The sequence below is a fragment of the Danio aesculapii genome, chromosome 10 (assembly GCF_903798145.1).
Source record: "Danio aesculapii chromosome 10, fDanAes4.1, whole genome shotgun sequence".
Lineage (NCBI taxonomy): Eukaryota > Metazoa > Chordata > Actinopteri > Cypriniformes > Danionidae > Danio > Danio aesculapii.
In genome coordinates this window covers 8,442,412-8,463,049 of record NC_079444.1, presented here as the reverse complement: position 1 = coordinate 8,463,049, position 20,638 = coordinate 8,442,412, and the positions used below count along the sequence as shown (strand labels likewise).

The 20,638-nt window shown below is 36.0% G+C and overlaps 1 protein-coding gene across 2 annotated transcripts in view; it reads left to right on the top strand.

Annotated features, from left to right (window-relative positions):
- smad2 (SMAD family member 2) overlaps positions 1-20,035 on the top strand; it is a 45,342-nt gene extending 25,307 nt beyond the window's left edge. Inside the window, exons 4-12 of one of the 2 annotated variants that reach the window (XM_056466834.1) lie at positions 229-318; positions 3,366-3,559; positions 7,200-7,334; positions 8,906-8,968; positions 11,882-11,935; positions 12,054-12,266; positions 15,483-15,620; positions 15,710-15,854; positions 19,649-20,035. In XM_056466834.1, coding sequence (XP_056322809.1) covers positions 229-318; positions 3,366-3,559; positions 7,200-7,334; positions 8,906-8,968; positions 11,882-11,935; positions 12,054-12,266; positions 15,483-15,620; positions 15,710-15,854; positions 19,649-19,772 — 1,156 coding nt within the window. In that variant the 3' untranslated portion in view covers positions 19,773-20,035. Of the gene's footprint in view, positions 1-228; positions 319-3,365; positions 3,560-7,199; positions 7,335-8,905; positions 8,981-11,881; positions 11,936-12,053; positions 12,267-15,482; positions 15,621-15,709; positions 15,855-19,648 lie in introns of both variants that reach the window. The other variant, XM_056466833.1, reaches the window with a different exon arrangement.
- Positions 20,036-20,638: the final 603 nt, after the last annotated feature.

Genomic DNA, 20,638 nt, shown 5'->3' with positions numbered 1-20,638 from the left:
ATTAGAGTGGCTTCTTTTATTCGAGGTGGGCTGTGTTGTTCGCCGACTGCAGGCGACCTGCGCGAAACATCTCAAATAAAAGAAACAATGCCCTTCGATTTTTCCCTCATGGTATTTCATCTTGGTATTTTTGAATGAATCATGCCCCATGTTTATCATTTTTTGTTTCTTTGTGTTCTTGTTTTTTCTTTTTTTCTTTGTTTTTGTTATTTTACTTTCTGTGCACAGCAATTGCTCTGAAATTTGGGGACTGAGTACACCAAATACGATAGAACAGTGGGAAACCTCAGGCCTTTACAGCTACCCTGACCAAACCAGGTGAATATCCTCTCCTGACATTGTGCCACACTCACCCCACGAGCCACAGGTGGGGGATGAACGAGCACAGGGGGCTCAAGAGGCCGTCAAATCAACATTTTGTAACGCGCTTTGTTATAGTTGATTTAGATTTAAATCGCTTTTGTTACTGTAGAGTTTTAACTCTGAATGTTATGATAGATTTAAAGTAGATTCAAAACATGTTTTCATAATTCATACATTCACTTCACTAAAGCAAGAAGTTTAAAATGCTGGTTCTCACCTGGTTTTATTTTCAAGAAGTGACCTAACAAGTTACCAAATGTATGCACAATTTATGCACCTCCTTCAAAAGTTTGGGGTCAGTAAGTTCTTTTTTTATTAATATTATTTTTTATTATATATGTTTATAGTTCATATGATATTAACTTTATTTAGCAAAGATGCAATAAATTGCTAAAACGTGAGAGCGAATTATTATGTTTATGAAATCTTTTTATTTTATTAATTAAAATTGTTTTCATCAAAATTAAAAGCAATACACCTATTTGTATTGAGTGGGGTATTGCTAAGGGTTCTTTTAGATCATGTAACATTAAAGAACCCTACTTTTTTTGTTTGTTTGTTTTTTGGAAAAGTCCGCTTTTAAAGAGTTGAGTTTTACCACTTTTGAATTCATTCAGCCGATCTCCAGGTCTGGCGAAAGCACTTTTAGCTTGACAAAGCGAAGGTCATTGATCTGTTTAGACCAGGGGTGTCCAAACTCAGTCCTGGAGGGCCGGTGTCCTGTTGAGTTTAGCTCCAACTTGCTTTCTGTCATATCTAGTAAGAGCTTGATTAGCTGGTTTAGGTGTTTGATTAGGGTTGAAGCCAAACTCTCCATAACACCAATGGTTTAGACCATTAACATCTCGCTCAATAAAAAAAAAAAATCATGTTCATATTTAAAGTTTTTTTTGAAGACTTTTTTTCTGTAGTTGCATTGTGTATTACAGACGGAAAATGAATTACATCATGGGTGTATAGTTCATAGCCGTATTGTCCTAGCATACTTAAAATAGCAGATTTTCATTTTCTGTCAGTCTTTGTACACAATATAACTACAGAAGAGTAAAGCTTTAAATGGGAAAATGTTTTTTTTTTTTTTTTTTTTTTTTTTTTTTTTAAATGGTCTAATCCAATTTTTTATGCTAAGCTAAGTCTAAAAGTGCTCCCAAGATCAGTTGAAGGGATTCTAAAATGGTAAAGCTCAACTGTTTAACCCTACGGTACTTATGCACATTTATTTATTTTTTTTAATTAATCTAAAATTTCGCAATATCCTTTACAGTGCATCCGGAAAGTATTCATAGCGCTTCACTTTTTCCACCTTTTTTTATGTTACAGCCTTATTCCAAAATGGATTAAATTCATTTATTTTCTCAAAATTCTATACACAATACCCCATAATGACAATGGAAAAAAAATCATAAAAAATCAATGTACATTTTTTTGTCTCTGTACATTGCTGCATTCATCTTTCCCTCTATCCCGATTAGTCTTCCAGTTCCTGCTGCTGAAAAGCATCCCCACAGCATGATGCTGCCACCACCATGCTTTACTGTAGGGATAGTATTAGCCTGGTGATAAGTGGTGCCCGGTTTTCTCCAAACGTAATGCCTGGCATTCACTCCAAAGAGTTCAATTTTAGTCTCATCAGACCAGAGAATTTTGTTTCTTATGGTCCGAGTCCTTCAGATGCCTTTTGGCAAATTCCAATACTAAGGAGTGGCTTCTGTCTGGCCACTCTACCATACAGGCCTGATTGGTCGATTGCTGCACAGATGGTTGTCCTACTGTAAGGTTCTCCTCTCTCCACAGAACGCTGGAGCTCAGACAGATTGACCATCGAGTTATTGATCACCTCCCACTCTATCATACAGGCCTGATTGGTCGATTGCTGCACAGATGGTTGTCCTACTGTAAGGTTCTCCTCTCTCCACAGAACACTGGAGCTCAGACAGATTGACCATCGAGTTATTGATCACCTCCCTGACTAAAGCCCTTCTCCCTCGATCACTCAGCTTAGATGGCCGGCCAGCTCTAGAAAGATTCCTAATGGTTCCAAACATCTTCCACTTACGGATGATGGAGGCCACTGTGCTCATTGGAACTTTCAGAGCAGCAGAAAATTTTCTGTAACTTTCCCCAGTTTTGTGCCTCGACAATCTTGTGTTGCTTGGTTTGTGCTTTGACATGCACTGTCAACCCTGGGACCTTATATAGACAGGTGTTTGCCTTTTCAAATCAGGTCCAATCAACTGAATTTACCACAGGTGAATTCCAATTAAGCTGCTGAAACATCTGTAGAATGATTAATGGAAACAGAATGTACCTGAGCTCGATTTGGAGCTTCACAGCAAAGGCTGTGAATACTTCTGTACATGTGATTCTTCAGGTTTTTTTTATTTTTAATAAATTTGCACCAATTTCAAAAATCTTTTCACATTGTCATTATGGGGTATTGTGTGTACAATTGAGGAAACAAATGAATTTAATCCATTTTGGAATAAGGCTGCAACATAAAAAAAAAATGTGGAGAAAATGAAACGCTATGAATACTTTCCAGATGCACTGCATTTACTATATTGTTTGAACGCACAAATTAAGCCATCATTAGAAACTCAAGTATTAAAGAAAGACTTAACTTTTTTGAATACTTTTTTAAAACTTTTTTTATAATTACAAACTTACTCTGTTTGGATTGCATTTTAGAATTTAGGATTAGGATTTCTCAAATTTGTGGTATAATTTAATTTAGAATTTAGTTTGTGTCAGTCCTTTTTGGTCCCAATCTACCAGTTGAGAACCAGCGCTTTAAATATTAGTACTTTTTAATTGTAGCTAAACATTCCGATGTTTTAATCATAATATTTATCTTGCATCTGTAGTTGTTTGTCATGACTTGCTGTCTAATCTCACCGTTATCCCTCTTTCCTCCATCCATGCATGTCTTTCTCTGGTCATTTGGCACGCTCCCTCCCTCTCTTCCATTTCTCTCGCCCTCTCTCTGTGGACGCTCGGGTCAGATCTCTGGACGGGCGTCTGCAAGTGTCTCACCGTAAAGGTCTGCCTCATGTCATCTACTGCCGCCTGTGGCGATGGCCCGACCTGCACAGCCATCACGAGCTGCGCGCCATCGAGACCTGCGAGTACGCTTTCAACCTCAAGAAGGACGAAGTCTGCGTCAATCCCTACCACTACCAGCGGGTGGAGACGCCAGGTATGGAAGTTGGCATAAAAAGTAGGGCTGAGTGTGATTATTGAAGAAAAATTTGATGTGTGAAAGTGTGCTAAATAATGCAATACTCAGTATGTGATGCGATTATTTTTTTTTTTTTAACCAACATATGATATGCAATGGCGTGTGAAATAATCCAATATACTAGGGCTGCACAATATATCGTTTCAGCATCGCTATTGCAATAGTCACATAACAGGATCTGCAATGTCAAATACACATGATGATTAACCATAAAAACAGTTCATAAAAAGATTTTTATTTTGATGTGTATAAGACATCTGACTGTACAATTTCAAGCAAACTTAAGCTATTTGGACACGAAATTATACAATTGGTAGTTTTAACAGGTTAATTGTTTATTTATACAGTAAAGACTACACTGTTCTTTTGCATTTGATTATTGAATTTTTTTTTTAATACCTCAATACTGATAGACTCCAGTGAAATTTTGATCCTTGTTCTATTGTTTCCGTCTGTGCTTTAATGAACAGTTTCCACTAAGTGGTACAGTTCGGTTCAGTTGGCCGTTTCCACTTTCAAAAGATTCCAAAAAGCGAACTATACCAAAAGGCGGAGCTAGACGCTATTGGTTTACAGAGAAGCGTCACTCGCGCATACACAGGCAGAAGAATGAAAACACAGAAACTGCCATTTTTAAATACACAGCCGAGACATTACATCGTAATACTATATGCATAAAAAGACAAGGCATGGTTGACCCAAGCTCAAACAAACCTTGTGGTCGTCTTGATAAACAGCCACAAAGCCAAGAAGAACAAAATCTGCCGTGTACTGTTTTTGTTTTACGAGGCTTGTCTAAATGTGCTAGTGGTTTCACTTTCTCCAGAGAGTTCGCGATCGCTCGCGTCTGCATCTATATCTGAAATAAGAAACTTCTTGAGCTGATGATAATAACGTGCGCGTGATCATTGAAGTGCTTCTGACATCGGATCCTTTTAGAAACGAACAAACGTGAGAGTGAAGCGTGAAGACACGAGAAGCACGAAAAAAACGAAGGAGCGAATGATTCTTTTTCCAAACTAAAACATGAACAAACTGCCATGTTTAACTATTATCATCACTTTTTGGACTATTATGAACATGGAATTTATTTCTAACAAGAGGTTACATGAGCTATTGAAGATTAAAGATACAGATGAGAGGTTTGCTCTGACTGTGGGCTATATATTGCGTGTTGTTTTTGAACCAAAATAAGGACTAAATGTATGTTGTGTGTAGTTTTTCTGTAATTGGTAACATATCGGAGACTGTAAGGGGCAGTATGTGTTGAGGGAAGTGCTTCTCATATGATATGCGAACGACCCGTACAGCTTTACTTTGAGCGAGAATGACGTCGACTGAAACTTTGTCGTACATCGCGCCCACCGAAAGGGTACCATTGGTACCCCTTTTAGCGGTCGAAACTTAAGCCTGATAAAGGTGACCCATACCGTACTGTACCAGTGAGTGAAAACAGGCCGTAATTCATTTCATTTTGTAAATTTTATGCAGATACACTCGCCTACAAAATAATCCAATCAATGTTAAATCATGAATTAATAGTGATCTTGTGAAATTATGCTCATGTCGCATTGTATTGCAGAAAAATGAAATATCACAATGTCCAAAATCGTGCAGCCCTACAATACAAGATTTATTATTATTATTATTATCTTTTTTATTACAACAAACATACATTTCGCATTATTTTAGGGAAAAGAAAGCATCTCTACAATTTCTGATATTGAAAAGCCAAATTATACTGTTGCATAAAGCAAATCAGACATGTGAATTAAATAATGATAAAATAAGCATCACCACCCCTTTCAGTTTCATTAACCTGAAAGCATCAAGAACAATAAGGTAAACCAAAACAATTATTCCATGTGGTCTTATTGATTTCTTAAAAGGGCAGTTCATCAAAAAAGAACTGCCATTTACTCATCCTCTACTTGTTCCAAACCTGTTGTTGGAACACAAAGGATATATACTGTATATATACAGAAGATACTTTTTGTATTAAATCATTCATGTATTGCAAATTATTGCGATTATGCACATTTGTGATCTATTGCACAACCTAGAAAAGTTTGGGTGTCATCACATTTAGCTCTTAAAAAAAAATGACATTGCCATAGAAATTTGTAGAACTGAGTTTTTTTTTTTTCTTGATTTCAAATTGGCTGCATTTACCGATAGAGAAGTTGCATATTTTGAAAGTGACTTCTGTGTGTGCTGTTCACAGTAACATTGTTGACAATGGGCTGAATCTTTGCCATTGTGACCACATCTTTTACCCCATGTGTCCACCAAAATAAATGCATCTTTCTGAGAATGATTTTGGAGCCAGAGACTGTTTTTGCCCCGTCAAAAATAATCCTCTCACTACCCCGACTGATGTTTCCACAGACTTGGGAGCAAGTGATGACGCAATATTTTTGTGTTGTTTACCTGACTTTAACCAGTCTAACATCAAACACTGCACGTCCCGGTGTTTCTGCAGGCAATTTGGCGCTTCTGTTATGCTGTTGTAGAACGGTACTCTCATCTGTTCTTTCTGAAGATAAATTTGTTACTAATACATTCTTGCATTCCTCAACACCACTTCCATAGAACTACATTGATGTAAAAGAGGATTGGAATGGCCAGCATTTAGCTAGACCCATTGTCAATGAAATGAAAGTTTGTCCAGTCTTTATTTTTCATATTAACATTCTAATTTGGAGATTTGCAGATGTGCATACTCTGAGACAAGTGATCTGTTTTTTTACAGGCATAAGACATTTAATTTGTGTTTTTCTTCGTTTAGTTTGATTGAAAAGCAGGGAATCAATTTAATCTGACTAGACATCTTTCAAACAGTGGTTACTAAAAAGACAACACAGGACTGAGTGGAAACAAAAGACACCTCACCAATTGTCCGGTTGCTCCTGCTTGATGTGTGACTTTCTAATTGAAAACATTTTTAGATAAACAAGGGATGCACAATTTTCACTTGCCAAAAGAGAAAAACACCTGAAAATGAGATGAAAAGAAGCTTATGCTGTGCCACGCTGCTTTTAGTGTGGTGGTTTTACTTTCCTTTCAGCCATAGTCACTGTGGTGTGTGAAGCGGTTTTAGACCAGATGTCACTCTGTGCTATGAAACCCACTTGTTTCATTTCTAACTCTGTTTTGTTTTAATATTTTGCAGTAAGTGCAAAAAAAGCTCAGTATTCTGCTCCTGTGGATATTACATTCATGAACCTGTAAATGTCTGAGCTCACTGGGCAAGCAGTCCAATGAAAAATCTGGCTGACATGAAATTTCATTCCTGCTGTTTACAATATAGCGCAATGCTGGTAAAATGGTGCATTTTGTTTCGTTTATTGTCAATAAAATGTCCTTTTTTAAAAAAAATCTGTGATATCTAATAATATAATGGAATAGTTATTAAGTTAAATTTAAAATCTTACCACATTATAATACATAATAAAATAATAATGCCGATTTTTTTTTTTTTTTTTTTTTTTCGTCCAAGCGCATCCAGAATTTTATTTGTTTTTCAGAATTTTCATTTAGGTGCATTTGTTGGAAAAACAGTTTGGAGGAATAATCTCTTTTATCCTCTATCCTGTAGTTCTTCCTCCTGTTCTCGTGCCAAGACACACGGAGATCCTGACTGAGTTGCCTCCTTTGGACGACTACACCAACTCCATACCTGAAAACACCAACTTCCCAACAGGGATCGAGCCCCCTAATAATTACATACCAGGTTGGAGCACAAGATTTTTTTACTAACTAGCCCCTTTCACACATACTGACTTTTCTTGAAAATTACCGGCAATTTTCCGGAAAGGGATCATGTGTGAACAGGCCCTTTCTAAAAAAAAAAAACAAAACAGTAACTTCGTTCTGGCAGTTTTCCGGAAAGAAGTTGTAAAATTACCGGTAATTTGTCAGAATGCTGCTCCGTGTGAACGCAGAAGGAAAATTGCCAGAAAGAGCTCGTTCACGTTTGGAATGTCTACTTCAGCCAATCAGAACATTCAAACGCATTCACATTCGTGCCGTTTATGAAAATAAAAGCCCTTGAATACTTTTCCAGACACGTTTAGCTACTAGTTGTTAGTCAGATAATGTTTCTATGTTCATTATTAATGCCAACTGTAGAATTTTTTTTTTTAATAAAATGCTTATGATAAACTGTTGCAAGTTTACCTGCAAACCCTGCGTGTGGCGCTCTTGCACGTAAAGGAGCACGTTAATCTCATGCGAAGGTGTTCTTCCATACGTTTGCATCAAATTATTCTATGTATCCATCCACAGAATTTATAATGTAGTCAAATGTGTAATCCTATAGCTGCGATTAGCGCTTTTACCTTTGGGTGTTTCTGGGACAAAGCAGCTGCATGAATGCTGAAGCTTTTCAATAAAAGTGAAACCATCAACAAAAGTCAGTTTAGTGCTCATTTCTGGTTAATGATGTAAGAATTTACTAGTTTTGTGGAATTATTTATTTATTTATTTTTATTTACTGGTGAAGTCGTTCAGGAAATTTTCCGGATATTTACTGGTATCGCTGTGTGAAAGGGGCTAATACATATGTCTCATACCCAGTAATGCACATTTGACATTTTTGTATGTTTAAGAATAAATCATTGTTTGTATGCATTTTCCAACTTTGTCTAACGGCAGTTTTTAACAATTCAACATGGCTTGCAAATTCATAAGAATCTGAATGATTACATGTTTTTGGTACTACCTGCTCAAACCAAAGTGACAAAGAGATTGTTCACCCAAAAGGTCGTTTATTCACCATCCAACCAGTTTAAGATTCATCCTTCTGTTGAAAACAAAGATATTTAGATAAATGATGCAGGCACATTGCCATTGACTCCCATAGTGTTTGTTTCTCCTACTATGGAAGTTGTGACATGATGCACTCTATACTAGTAACCAGTTGGTTACTGATTTCCAACTTTCTTCAAAATTAGTTTCATTTAACAGAGGAAGAAACTCCAGTTTGGAATCACTTGTGCATGAGTAAACTTTCACTTTTGTGTAAACTACACCTTTGTTTAGGGGTGTGTTTTCTTACGAATAAGATTTATACAAAAATTATTATACACAAATTTTCACATATGAATTGAAACACGCAACCCATTCATTCTGCATATTTTGAGAAGACGATGACTAAAGTAACTGACTGATTTGAACAGCTGAAAAGCTGAACTTGCTTTTAGTGTTTTGATTGTGCCCTGTAGGCTCAGTAAATGGCATGATTATTGTATTTCATACCTACTTCTAAGTTTTAATTTGTTTTTGATCTGTAAATGTGTCCAGAAACTCCTCCACCAGGATACATCAGTGAGGATGGGGAGGCCAGTGACCAGCAGATGAATCAAAGTATGGACACAGGTACATTCCCAAAGTGACATCACCACATGGGAATGACAGCCACTTGTGTTTTTCAGGCAGTAAATGTGCTTTTACTGCAGTAGTGTCCTTTCTAAGCTCCTCCTAGACTTTTCCTAAAATGTTCTTCTTAGATTGATTATGAATGTATGAGTGGTGTTTGCTGTATGCTGGAATACACTCGGGGTGTAACAGTACATGTGAAGAGAACCTCTGAATGCCTTCTGAAATATTTTCTAAAATTAGCATTTTTATCAGGCTCCAATTAGTAGGTTTAGTAATATCACTTTTATGGCAAAAAGTTATTTTCCTGATCTTTAAAGTAAAAGAACAGAAACAAGATGCTGAGAATTTTTGATGGAAATTTCAGACGGCACTTAGAGGTTTTTGTTTAATTCATCCCGAATCATCATAGTACATTTGTTACTGTTCGGTTCATGCATTGCAATGACAAATACAGTCAGTCCAGATTTGCCAATAACTTAGCAAAAAGACCACTGCAGTGCAACAACCTACAGTGCATCCTGAAAGTATTTATAGTGCTTTACTTTTTCCACTTTTTTTATGTATCAGCCTTATTCTAAAAAAGATAAAATTCATTTATTTCCTCAATTCTACACACAATACCCCATAATGACAATGTGAAGATTTTTTTGATATTGTTGCAAATTTATTAAAAATAAAAAACCTGAAGAATCACATGTACTGAAGTATTCACAGCCTTTGCCGTGAAGTTCTAAATTGAGCTCAAGAAATTCGGTTTCCACTGATCATTCTTGAGATGTTTCAGCAGCTTAATTGGAATTCACCTGTGGTAAATTCAGTCGATTGGACGTGATTTGAAAAGGCATACACCTGTCTATATATAAGGTCCCAGGGTTGAGAGTGCATGCCAAAGCACAAACCAAGCATGAAGACAACGGAATTGTCTTTAGACCTCCGAGACATGATTGTCTCGAGGCACAGGGCTGGGGAAGGTTACAAAAAAGTTTCTGCTGCTCTGAAAGTTCCAGTGAGCACAGTGGCCTCCGTCATCTGTAAGTGGAAGATGATAGGAACCACCAGAACTCTTTCTAGAGCTGGCTGGCCATCTAAGCTGAGTGATCGGGGGAGAAGGGCCTTAGTCGGGGAGGTGCTCAATAACCCGATGGTCACTCTGTCAGAGCTCCAGTCTTCTGTGGAGGAAGGAGAAACTTACAGAAGGACAACCATCTGTGCAGAAATCCACCAATTCGGCCTGCATGGTAGAGTGGCCAGACGGAAGCCACTCCCCACCTGGAATTTGCCAAAAGACATCTGAAGGACTCTCAGACCATAAGTAACAAAATTCTCTGGTTTGATGAGACTAAAATTGAACTCTTTGGAGTGAATGCCAGGCATTACGTTTGAAGAAAACCAGGCACCGCTCATCACCAGGCTAATAGCATCCCTATAGTAAAGCTTGGTGGTAGCCGCATTATGCAGTGGGGATGTTTTTCAGCAGCAGGAACCAGCAATGTACAGAGACATCCTGAATGAAAACCTGCTTCAGAGTGCTCTTGACCTCAGACTGGGGTGACAGTTCATCTTCCAGCAGGACAATGACCCAAAGCACACCGCCAAAATATCAATGGAGTGGCTTCACAACAACTCTGTGAATGTCCTTGAGTGGCCCAGCCAGAGCCCTGATCTAAATCTTATTGAACATCTCTGGAGAGATCTGAAAATGGCTGTACACCGTTGCTTCCCATCCAACCCGATGGAGCTTGAGAGGTACTGCAAAGAGGAATGGGCAACAATTCCTAAAGACAGGTGTGCCAAGCTTGTGGCATCATATTTAAAAAGTCTTGAGGCTGTAAATGCTGCCAAAGGTGCATCAACAAAGTATTGAGCAAAGGCTGTAAATACTTATGTACATGTGAGTTTTTTTTTTTTTAAATTAAATTAAATTTAAATTAATTAATTTTTTTTATTTATTTATTTATTTATTTATTGTTATAATTTTTTAAATAAATTTTTTTAGTACATTTGCAACGATTTCAAAAATCTTTTTCCACATTGTCATTATGGGGTATTGTGTGTAGAATGTTAAGGAAATAAATTAATTTAATCCATTTTGGAATAAGACTGTAGCATAAAAAAATGTGGAAAAAGTGGATGCACTGTAGGAGCCATTCACAAAGAACCCGTCTTTGCATCTTAAAACCCGAGACGCAGCAGTCTGAAATTGTTTTGCCATGTTGTTGTGGTCATGCCAACTTACTACTTTAAACAGAAGCTTGCAACTCTCCACTTCATTGGACTGACAGGGAGCACTACGTGTACAATTTTAAACTGTTTTATCTTGAAGTCTTAAAAAAAGCTGCGTTTAAATAAAAACTGTGTAAATATAAGATTCTGTGTTATCTTGTGTGCAGGTCAGTTGTTGTCCACTGCACCCGCTGTTATGGATGGACATCTAGCTAACATTTTCAGAGGGAGATTTCAGTTTTGAAGCTTACTGGATCTTAAATTAAATTGTTTTTCAGTTTTTTTATTAATTTTTTTTTTTTTTCGTTGAGGATGGAGATTACATTTTGAAAAGTTTATTCTCCTAATTATAACATTTTATTTCTCGTTATTGTTTATTTAGTACTTTTGCATCACAAAGCTTTTCAGTTCTGAAGCTGACTGTAACAAAACACTTCTGCCTGGGTAAAAAGCAAGTACTGGGTATTTGTTGCTCATTCTTTTGTACTGAACCCATATCAAACTGTCACCTCAAAACCAAGGTACATACCAAACCGTGACTTCAGTGTACTGTTACACCCGTAAATACAATGTATAATGTTTAAACTTTTGATGACTACTTACAAAAAAAAAAAATGGTTTGTTCTTGTATTGCCATTACATTTGTTAAATGTATAAAAATCTTCTCTTTGTCAGGTTCTCCTGCTGAACTGTCACCAAGCACACTCTCGCCTGTCAATCATGGCATGGGTAAGACCCAACTAACTGCTTAACCCCATTGTTTAATTCTCAAGTGATCAATAATAATGGTTATCAATTATGGAAATGAGTTTGTGATCCAATTTTTTCATTGGCTTTTTTTTTCCAGACCTACAGCCAGTGACTTACTCAGAGCCTGCGTTTTGGTGCTCCATAGCTTACTATGAACTCAACCAGCGAGTCGGAGAAACATTCCACGCCTCTCAGCCTTCCCTCACCGTGGACGGCTTCACAGACCCCTCCAATTCAGAGCGTTTCTGCCTGGGCCTGCTGTCCAACGTCAACCGCAACGCCACCGTCGAGATGACCCGAAGACATATAGGTATCAAGACCTCTTCTGCTCCTCCCTGCTCTTCAGCTTTCAAAGGGATGCTCAAACACTCCATCTGATATTAAGGGATTTTTTTTCCCTCCAGTTGAAGATTTATAGAAGATTTTTAGCTGAAACCATGGTTCTTGTTCATGCATAAAATCATGTCATTGGCTACTATCAGTTTAAGAACATATACAGGCATAACAAAATGTTTCTTGGTGATACATCAAGGTCTTATTAATTTAAACAATACGTCAGTGCTAAAAAAAACTTGAACGTTATTTACAGCATTATTATCTTTAATCTACAGTCTCACCAAATGTGTGCTTAAGACAGTCGCGGGCACAAGCTTCCTGAGAGATAATGACATATACAAGGCGCTCTGAATCTGAGAAGAGATTTTGAAAACGTTGTTCTTTCTTCATAGTGTTGTGAACACGCCCAAATCATTTCCTGAGGCGGTAGATTAAAGGCAATGATGTTGTCATTTCTTGCTCAGACTACTAGTTTGGCTTAATAAGACCTCAATGTGTTTTCAGACTGTACACATGTGATGACAGACATATAATACACTGAAGTATAATTTGGATGTGAAGTGCTGGTATCAAACTCAGTTCCTGGAGGGCCACAGTTTAGCTTTAACCCTAATTAAACATACCTGATCAAACTGAGTTATTCAGGCTTGTTTGAAACCTACAGGTACAGTAAGTGTGTTGGAATTAAACTGTGCCGGTCTGCGGCCCTCCAGGAACTGAGTTGGACACCCCTGGTTTAAAGGGAAAGGTCACCCACAAATGACAATGCTTTTAAAGGGTTGAAAATGAAAGTTCTGTCATTTACTCACTATCCACATGTTCTAAACCTGTTTGAGCTTCTTGCTCAAAAAAGATAATTTGAAGAATGTTGGAAATCAAAACTACCCTAGCACTTATGTTTTTTCTTCTATGGAGAACAGTGGTTATGGATTCCAACATTATTAAAAAGAACTTCACTTGTGTTAAACAGAACAAAAGAAACCCCTAAAGGTTTGAAACCACTTGAGAGTGATTAAATGGTTAGTAAACTTTCATTCTTGGGTAAACCATTCACTTAATTAACATTTGTTTGTGCGCTTTTGTAGAAAAATAAGTTTGACCCAACCACTAGTAGGTGATATTGTAACATATTATAGCAAAAATCCTGATAGCAAATGTTTTTATTAATTTAACTTACTATAATAGGTTAAGCAGGTTTCAACAATTTAGATTATGCAAAGCTTAACTTAATAGTTTTGGTCAGTTTTATTGATGTAAGTTCAGATGACTAGAAAAGTTTATTTGATTCAATTTAAGGCAACAAAATGACATTAAGATGTAACACTTAATATTAAGTGTTTATGATCAGCGTCACATTTGCTGTCTTGAAATTAAAATGTTCTACTTATTTACTCACTGAAGTGGTTAAACTTTGAATTTATTTTCTCTCGAATTAGAATTTTTTGTCATTTACATTCATAGTAGGAACAAAAATACTATGGAGGAAGGGCTGCACAATATATTGTTTCACCATTGATCTCACAATGTTTATAAGCAATAGTCACATCGCAAAGATATGCAATGTCCAGTCTGAATAATAATTGACCAGGAGCTACAGAATTGTATTTAATCACTGTATTTGTAAGGTTGTGGTCTTTTTCATGGTTTTTGAACGTTGTAGCGTCACCTTGTGGTCAAAGTCAGCAGGTTTTGCACGGCTACCTCAACTTGACCTCATACATGTGTTTATCAAGTATCAAAAAATCTATATATTTGGTGCACTGTTCTTAAACTCAAAGCACTACATGATATATAACAACAGTAAAATGCAACCCAAGCCAGAATTACAAGCTTGCATAAAATCCCAGTAGCAACCCAAAAGTCACACCTTATAGCAATAAAGAAGCAAAAAGATTACAAACTGCATAAAAATCAAAGTGATAATCATAAATGAAATGCTTAATTGCTCTCTTAATTTTTTGAGTGAAGTATACTTTTAGTGACAAGTAGCAAAGAAGGTATGCACTCAGTAATTTATTAAATGGAAAAAACAAATATTTAGGCCAAAACATTGTTTTTTTTTCTTGTCTCCTGGGGTCCGTTCTTTGTACGTGGATTACTCCGTTAGCTGGATTTGGATATTGACAATTTGACATGATCCAGGATCGTTTAGTTCAAAAATCATCTGAGACTTGTTGTCATAGCAACAGTTCTGGTTGCTCAAACCTGCTATTTTTATATATAAAGATTTATTTATTCATTTATATATATATATATATATATATATATATATATATATATATATATATATATATATATATATATATATATATATATACACTTATGCAATCTGCACTCCGAAATGAAGTACAAAGACTGCCACCTGGTGGTTCAAAGAGAATTTATTGATAGGAACTTTTTAGATACAAATGTGTACATGCACAATATTCGACTTTAAAAATAAATAAATAAATAAAGGATAATAATTTATGCAGTCATGCACGTGTTTTGACCGCTAATATACCAGTGATTTGATGCTTCAAAAAAGTTGCAGACACCTTTTACCGATATCAAAATGCTTTTTTGATGCAAAATTAATACAGTTATACCTTTTGTCAATTAAAAAAAAAACTTGAGTGGGCCCAGGCTACTATAAAAAAGAAAATCTTCTCTAAATGTAGAACTAAATACATTGATATGCATTGAAATACATGATGAATACTCTTGCCACATGAAAGTGTAAAGCCTGCAGCTCACAACAAACGTGGGAAGTTATTGCGTGTGGATAATTGGATATTAATTGGATGACGTCATAATGCTCCTGTGCCGTCAGCCAATCGTTGCTTTGCCGATCATGATGATCATGATATCGAGGATCAATAGATCTGTCCTTCACAACACACACAGTGATCTCAGATCAGTTTATCCAGACAGTTTTAATCTGATTCGTGAACTTGTTTGAAGAACCAAATTAGCCAGAGATCAGTTATCAAGATTAAAAGATCCAAGATCTGTCAAATCATCTTAGATCATTTAAGCGAGGTATGAAGAACGAACCCCTGATGTTCATTTTAATAAATAGTGTGCACTGTTCATTTGAAAAAATTTGGTCACCGCATCAAACTTATCTGTAAGAGCATGGTGATTTTCACATTTGATTAACTTATAATTTTAATATATTCATTTCTGATGGCTGTTTGTTTTGAATCAGGACGAGGAGTCAGGCTGTATTATATTGGTGGGGAAGTGTTTGCTGAATGTCTTAGCGATAGCGCCATCTTTGTTCAGAGCCCAAACTGTAATCAGAGGTATGGCTGGCATCCTGCAACAGTCTGTAAAATACCCCCAGGTAAGACTTTTATACGTCACGAGTCTCATTTTTCAAAATATTGAGATCACGTCAGTCTGTTTATGCTGTAATGAAATCTTCTCTCTTAGGCTGTAACCTGAAGATCTTCAACAACCAGGAGTTTGCGGCGCTGCTGGCTCAGTCTGTGAACCAGGGCTTCGAGGCTGTTTATCAGTTGACCAGGATGTGTACCATTCGCATGAGTTTTGTCAAAGGCTGGGGAGCCGAGTACAGGTAAGGACAGTCTAACTGCCTCTCTAGCTACGTTTCTGTCCAAAGATGCCAATTATATTCATGCGAAACTGGAATAGTGCATAAAACATTTGCAGATAAAGCACCGTTACCATCCAATAAGTCAAAGAGAACAAAATAGTCACTTCATGATAAACTGGAGCTAAATATCAAAACAAAAAAAGATAAGAGAGATACTGCGGACCTTTTTGTCACGTAATAAATGACTTCAAAATGATCTCAAAAGATCAAAACTAAACGCGATCAGCGCTTTTTGGCTTTTGGAGGTGTGAGATGCCCTTTAGAAGCACAGCCACTCAACAGGGTTCTGTAAGGTAATAATACCAAGCCACTTTGACAGACTTTAGCTAATGTATTTTAGAATGAACAAAGCAATGAAGATGTTGTGCAGTGTTGTCAGTCTGCTGGTTTGTTCATTTGATGCCATTCCATCAAGCCTAGTTTGTGTTTCTGTCACATGATTTGTTAAAACAAAGATTCTCTTGATGTGCATGCTGGAATTCATTCAGTTAATCTGTTTATATCAAAGTATCTTTTTTACCTATCTGATAAAAAGATATTTCTACTTGGTATTTTTAAAATGTATGCATATCTTGACATTTCCATTTACCATTTTCATGCTATATTCCAAAATAAAATGAGTGGATAAAAACCACTTCTGACATTTGCAAAAAATAAAAAATAGTGCGAATGGTTTTATGCGTGTGTCAGTACTCTGTATCAGTACCTTTGATATTGTATTTTGTGAAAAATCACTCATGTAAGGTCAAAAATGGCATTGTTGAGATCAGAATTTAGAATTGCAAAAGTAATGTTGAATTGCCTCAAGTAAAACTGAACATTTACAGATATCCTGAATGTATATTTCATTACATCTGCTCATAATAGATTGTAACTGTATTCAGAAAAAATGATGATCAGTTATTGTGTCATTCATTCACTGTAATCAATATTTTTGTAAGTGGTAACCCTTTGCTGTAGATTTCCAATGATCAAATCCAATCATACGCATAATGTAAATTACTAGACAAACATCATGTCTGTTTAATTTGTGAGTATTGAACTGAATTTTCTATGCGTGTTCATATAGCAGCCTCTACTGGACAGATGTGAATTTGCATTTTAATCCACTTCTAATGTAAAATGATTGTCTACCTTTAAGTTTGATATTTAATGGCTTATAACAGTTGAAACTTTTCAAAGGTTTTTCAAATTATATTGCACAAATAACAAAAAATACTGCAGAGATTTATTTATTTTATAGATCAGATCAAAATAAAAATTTAGAACAGTTACAACTTGCAAGGGTTTTAATTTAGAAATGAAAGCAATACTGTTCTCCAAACTTGTTATCTACATATAACTATTGATAATTAATAATTGAACTATGCAAAAAAATGAAATTGACAAAATACAGCATAAACCCCTTATTGGGTTGCCAAATAAGAATACTCTGAAAAAGGCAAACATTTTAAGAATATAATATGAAAAAAATACTAGTATGTTACTTTATTTCAATGTTTAGTTACTAACCTAATATCAACATTTAAGCACGTCATAGAGTGGGCTTAAAACTGTTCAGACTTTTACTGTTTTTATTCACAAACTACTGATTTTTATGACCTAAGCAGGATTTACATTTACAATAGTAAATCTACAGTTTTGCAGTAGTAATGAAGCAATTTCACTGTATATACTCAAAAGCTTTTTCTGGAGCAATTGCTTAATTAGTGAAATGTCAGATTAAAAAAAAAAACAACAAAATCTACTTGAAAATGCCAAACCGCACTGTCAAGGCTATGCCGAATCAACAACCAGAGATAAAAGCCTAATGCTGGGTTCACACCAAATGCGTAATTTAAGTATTTCTGTAAGAAAGTTACATGCAAAGTCAATGCAAACATGTGATTTAAGAGTATTGCACAACGAATCCACAATTTTCTTCTGCAATTTTTGTCCATTTAAAAAAAAAAATCTTCACCACGTTGTGTCAATCGCATTGTCACACTGCCTCTAAAACTGTTGTCTGTCACAAAAAAATTTGAACTGGGTTTATTTAAAAAAAAAAAAATTTAAGTATTTTTTTTTGTTTTGCTACTGTAAAGCGCTTTGAGAAGTGTTTGGACAGTTCAAAGCAATGACTGTAAAAAAAAATATGGATGACGCAACATTGCCCATTGAACGCTTTGAAGGCAAAACCCTCATGACGGGCACAAACTGTCACAAAACACTGCTGAAATTGGAGCCTGGGCATGTGCAGAAGGGACTACCAGATGGAGCCAGAGGTGGAGCTGCGGAATCAAGCTTCCAACCAAACGCTTGTACATCAAATCAACCACGCCCCCCGAACTTCTCATTTGACCCCTCGCATCTGCACTATAACAAAAGCTTGCTAATATAAATATTAGCACTTACATTTAAAAACATTTAATATATAATTTAAAAACTGTGTGATGTCAGCTGTTATCATTTAATAACAGCAATACATGTTGGACTGCAAAATAAACGATTTTTCATATGCTCTAGCATAAGTCAGACTAAGCTATGAGCACAAAAAATATTTCTCTTATAACGGGTTGTTGGTGTTTATTATCTTCACAGGGCCAGAACTAACACTTGTAAAATATGAACAAGAACATATAAACAGCACATTTTAGAAAGATGATGATTTAACATTGCGGGAAATATTGTGCGTTTAAAAGAAACACAGCAAGATTTCTAAATATCAACAGGATATTTACACATCTCATGCCTGCACGATATAAAATAATCCTTATCAATTTGTACAATAAACTTAGCAATATTAATACATCAACTGATGTCTATATGATATAGGCCTATCAGCTGCTGCAACATCGCTTGTATATTGTTTATTATTTTTAGCCTTTTCATTTGGTTTATTCGATGCCATAATATTTAAAATAGAATTTACCTTTAATGTTTAGTTGGTGGTTTCAAATAAAAGCCAACGGTTAAAAAGGTGTATATAAATTATAACATTTGCAGCTCTATTTATTATAAAAGATTCTGCTTCTAGAACATTAATATTTTATAACAGCACATTCAGTAGATTAACTCAATAACATGCTGAAACTCAAAATGTCAGAGACGTCCTGTAAATCAAGTTCGAATAACGTTAAAGGAGATCAATGTGGACATAGGTTAACATTAGTTTTGTTTTCTAATTATTATTTCAGACCCATAAAGAGAATTCCTGCTAAATAACGATCACCATTTTCTCTGTCATGGCTAGGCGTGTATCAGCAAACTAATAATGAAGCCCGACAAAACCCTCACTTTACCGAATAAACAGTGTTTCATTAGATCCAGTAGGTCAGAAAGAATAGCTTACTGCTGAACTAATTTTAACATGGTAAAATAACACAGAAATCGAATAACACTTCAGCCTCCTCCCGAAACTCCAAAGGTCTGCTTAGAGAAGTTGTCAATCATAACTGTCAGTCATGATGACATGCCCTGTTTTTATAGCTTAAAATTACTGGCCAAACACCTACTCTTTACAAAAAAAAAAAATAATTAAGATCTGAGCCTATATCAGCCTCATAACAAGTGCCTTAATTGACCAAAACCATCTTTTGGGACTTTTTTTGCAAGAGTAATTAATTTTTTATTATTTGGGCTCAACGTGTTTGCCATGAATTAGCCTCAAACTCGTGTAAAGAAAAAAGGAGGCTTGAAAGTACCATGTTGGTGTGGAAAGGACCTTATCAGAAACTATAATGCACCCTTTGACTCTTACTGTATTTGTTGTGCAGACGGCAGACAGTGACGAGCACCCCCTGCTGGATCGAGCTGCATCTGAACGGGCCCCTCCAGTGGCTGGACAAGGTTCTGACCCAGATGGGCTCTCCCTCCGTACGCTGCTCCAGTATGTCCTAAACCCAGCTCTCTGTCCTCTGCCCACCCCAAAACAATCACATCAAGCGACAACTCGAAGAACAACAGACTTACGATGCCCCCCTCGCTCCTCTTTCTCTTTCATAGTACTCGTGAGCCTTTCTTCTATTCTCCTCTTCTCTATCCTCTCGACACTGATGTTCGGACCCGAACGCAGCACTTGCTGTCTCATCAGCTTCATGCACCTTTGATTCTCTCTTGTTTTCTTTCATAAACCCTCAATATTAAATGTATTAGTAGTAGAATTTGAAATGTATATTGGTTTTTATTTGATTTTTACGGTTTTCGAGAAGGAGGGAAGGTGCGTATGTTGTGTGGAAGTTCACGAAGGCAGTACATGACTTCACACACACGTGTAGCAGTAAGGCTCCCCCCCCACCCCGATGAAGTAAATACTCGGATACGAACGACGTTGGCGCTCCCAATCCGCTCGTTCAAGGAGGTTACTTTTTCTGGCAAAAAGTTACATTCTTTTTTTTTTTTTTTATATACACGTTATAATTGTGCAGATTGACGCGGTAAGACTTAATCATGGTTTTCGATTTTCTTCAGTAATGCCAAAAGATACTTTTGTTTTGCTTTATTTTTTATTTTGAACCATTTCTTCCCCCAAACCACTATATATATATATATATATATATATATATATATATATATATATATATATATATATATATATATATATATATATATATATATATATATATATATATATATATATATATATATATATATATAATATAAGAATGTTGCCTTTGATTTGAGGTATGCTGCTGTAAGATATGCTTCTGTTATTCGAACTGATAGGAATGTTTAACGCGAAACGTGTAATTCGATCCTTCAGAATT